This window comes from Pygoscelis adeliae, unplaced genomic scaffold (genome assembly GCF_000699105.1).
Source record: "Pygoscelis adeliae isolate BGI_AS28 unplaced genomic scaffold, ASM69910v1 Scaffold153, whole genome shotgun sequence".
NCBI classification, from domain to species: domain Eukaryota; kingdom Metazoa; phylum Chordata; class Aves; order Sphenisciformes; family Spheniscidae; genus Pygoscelis; species Pygoscelis adeliae.
Window position 1 is genome coordinate 184,223 of NW_008824408.1, and position 3,556 is coordinate 187,778.

The 3,556-nt window shown below is 58.8% G+C and overlaps 1 protein-coding gene across 1 annotated transcript in view; it reads right to left on the reverse strand.

The window, feature by feature from the left end:
* Window positions 1-719, reverse strand: part of LOC103913899 (lamin-A-like) — a 6,297-nt gene extending 5,578 nt beyond the window's left edge. Inside the window, exon 1 of the mRNA XM_009320479.1 lies at window positions 636-719. Coding sequence (XP_009318754.1) covers window positions 636-719 — 84 coding nt within the window. The remainder of the gene's footprint in view (window positions 1-635) is intronic.
* Window positions 720-3,556: the final 2,837 nt, after the last annotated feature.

Genomic DNA, 3,556 nt, shown 5'->3' on the forward strand with positions numbered 1-3,556 from the left:
CATAGTGTAGCATGGTGCAGCACGAGGCTGTGTGGTGCGGCGGCGGCGGCTGGGGAGGAGCGAGGGTGCTGGAGCGTGCAGAACCTGCCCCATAGCCAGAGTTGCCCAACCAAGGCAGCAGTAGGGCAGAGGAACCTGCGACACCTTGCCAGTGCTGGGAAGCTGGTGCCTCTCCCTGGAGCAGATGGAGGGCACCGGGCGATGAGCTGCCCCAGGTGCGGACATGCCTCACCGTGAGCTCAGCCCGCTGCTGTCACTTGGTGGGTGCAGAGCAGTGGTGCCGGCCCCCCGTGGCCCCAGGCCAGGCTCAGCCTCCCAGCACAGGACTGCGGACGGGTCTCCTGGCACTGCTGTGCAACCTCAGAGCCCCTGCGCCATCCCAGGCCTCCATTTCCCCCCTTGCTTTTTAAACGCTCCAACAGCAGGTCAAGGCCATTTCTTACAGGCAGCAGACCCGAGAGACATTGCTGTGTGCCTAGGGAATTTGATCCGACTAAACCATGAAGACGCAACCTGACACTATTTTGGTAGGCCCTATAAAAAGACAAGACCCAACGCTCTTTCTGCGGCACCCAGTGGCCACCAGCACCGGGGTGGCTTGCACTGTCGGCTCATGACAGAGCTTGTCACCCCACCTCCCTCAAAATTGGGTGGAGGACTTGCGGGGGGACGGAGGACGCTTCCTTGCCCCCTCGGCCGTGGGCGAGCACTGGCTGCATGCCGGCGCGTGGTGCACATTCCTGGGGCGGTAAGCACACGCCCGCACCATTAGATCATGTGTAAAAAAATACCAGGGAGGGGCTTGCGGCACAGACGGCGCTCAGCCTGCCCCAGCTGCAGGATGCGGCCCCGGGGCAGGATGGGGAACGTTGGCAGCGAGACGCTGAGGAGGTGGTTTGACTCTTCTCCTCCTGTCCACGGGGACTGGGACCCCAGGATGAGCAGGGACCGGCGTTCCCAGACTTGCATGTACGTGGGAAGCTCCTTGCTTGACCAACAGCGGATTTTCCTGCATTTCTTTCTGCTTTCTGACCTGAGCCAGCACGGAGAAGTTGTTCCGAGATATTCGCATGGCACGAGGCCCTGCCGTACTTGATTAGCCCCCTTTCGCGGGGAACCACAGTCCCGCTTGCTGGAGCAGGCCGCCCGAGCGCCACGCCGGCGGATCCCTCCCGTGCAACCCACTCCTTTCATGCCAGTGACTCATAGGACAAAAATGCCATCTGGGAGCGGATCCGGAGCCTCCTCAGCTCCTTGCAAGCAACATTCGAGGCTGAGCGTTCCCATCTGGCAGCAGCTCACCCTTGCAGCCAGCACGGCAACCCCGGCACTGCCGGCAGGGTTTAATCCTGCTGTCCTTGATCGAGTTAACCACCGCTTAACTCCGGGAAGAGCGAGCCCTTGGCGTTTTGCTTCTGTAGCTCTTTGCTCGCCATGTCAGCTGCAGAGACTTGGGTACAGCTGGGGGTCGCTGGCTCTTGGGAATGTGGCACGCTCGGGGCTTGTGGCATGTGCCGTGCCAGGCGCATCCTGAAGCCTGACCCTTTAGGGGACACCAGTACCGTTTTTAAGCGGAATGCGGAGGGGAAAATGCTGAGACTAGATGGTTACGCTTGTGTCTCTGCAGTGGTGACAGATTCGTCCTCTCCAGGGATTGGAGGGATCCAGGGCTCAGGGCAAAATGCACTGATGCCTAGAAAGCCCCACGGTAAATCCCAGAGGACTCGAGGACAAATCCCTTTTCCTTAAAAGCCTCCTGTACTCGGCTCTGGGTTACACTGCGGAGGAGCAGAGACAGGAGCTCGGAGCTCACCGGCTGGGCTGCAGGGCCCAGTTTGGGAGCAGTTTTGCAGGAAGGAGAGGGGTGAGACGAACCCTGTCCTGTCCTTTCCTTTCCTCCAGTGAGTCCGGAGGTCTGCACGACATGGCTCGCTGGGACCTGAGCATCTCCCCCCGTGTTCCTTCAAAACACAGCCCTGACCCTGAATGCGGCAGCCTCCAGACGAGATTCCAGCACGCATGCAAGTCCTCTCCCGCGCCAGGACCCCTGTGCCCACCGGTTCATGCAAGCCTTTGTGACCCCCGTTCCATCCCAGCCAGGGTTTGGGTTTTCCCCTTGCCTCCCGTTGGGTCCTGCTTTTATTTCCCCTGCAGCCTCCAGGGCTCCAGCTGGCGCTGGGCTAAAAATAAAAACTTTCATGGCAGCTGCGTCACTCCCACTTCCCTCGGCAAGGGGATGAATGGGGACCTTCCTCCTCCTCCCTGGAGGGTTTCACTGGTCTCCCCATCCTGCCTGCTAGAGCCTAAAAGATCCCGAATCCTCTGCCAGCCAAAAAGGAAGCAGAGATCGACCCCGAAGGGCTGCGTACCTGTGGCCAGGGGACATGGGCTCAGCATCCCGCAGGATTTGATCCCCTGTGCAGGGAGAGTCGGGTGGAAAAACAAGCATTTATCGAAGCCAAGAGGAGAAAACACAACAGAGGCACCAAATCCTCAAGAAACAAATGTCTCAAGAGAAAAGATGGAGGGAAAAGGGGCCTCAAGACATTTTATTTTTAGCTTTTAAAAGCAGGAAGGAGGAAAAAAAAAAAAATTGCAGCTGAGCTGCCAGAAAATCCAAATGTTAATGGAAAGTTGGACCCGCTCTGACTGTACTCAGCACAGACACAGAAACAAGCCTGCAAAGCTGATGCAAGGGCTTCAAAAAGGGCCAGGGCTGAAGACCCTCGGGGCGGACGGTCCCTGCAGAAGGTTCAGGGGCAGCCCTGCAGAGCAGTGCCCAGGATCTGCTATTGCTCCCCTTCGCTCTGCCCCAAAATCCCAGCTTAGAAACCCGGCAGATTTGGGCTCTCCCTCCGGAAAAGCTGAGACAGGTCAGAGCCGTCGGAGCTCACGGGAGGCGAGCAGCTTTGGGCACATGCCTCGCCAAGCTGGTGGAAAGGTGCCAACCCCCTCCAAGAAGCCAAAGCCCACTAGATGCATTTTAGGAAACACCCTTTGCTTTCACCCTACTACTAATCACCACGAGCCATTTCTGAAGCACGAGGCTGCTCCCACGGGCAGAGCGGCTGCCGTTCAGCGCGGCGGCGCTCGGGCAGTGCCGAACTTCGCACGCTGGAAGGTGACCAACAGGGTGGGATGGAGCCAGTGGGAGAAATGGGCGTTCCCCTCCTTCCCTGCCTCTAAATCGCAGCCGCCCCACCCCAGACAAGGTGCCAAGCCAGGGGAGCTCGCAGGCTCGTGCACCGTCTACGTATTTTGCACATCTGCAAATCCCCAGGGACTGCGGGTTTCTTTCTCACCTTGCTACCAGGGAGCCAGGCGACACACGAGCCCGCTCCCCTGCAACCCTGCCACACGACTGGGGAAACGCTACCCTGGAAAAGGCTTTATGACATATTGACAGCTTGGGAAACTGAGGCAAGAGAGGCATCATGTGCCTCTGTGTTTTGATGGATCTGATTTGTGGTGGATCTGATTGCTGGAAGGACTCAGAAAACCTGCTCCGCCCCACCTTGGGCTTGCTGCTCTGCACTGTGCTGCCTCCAGCACCTGG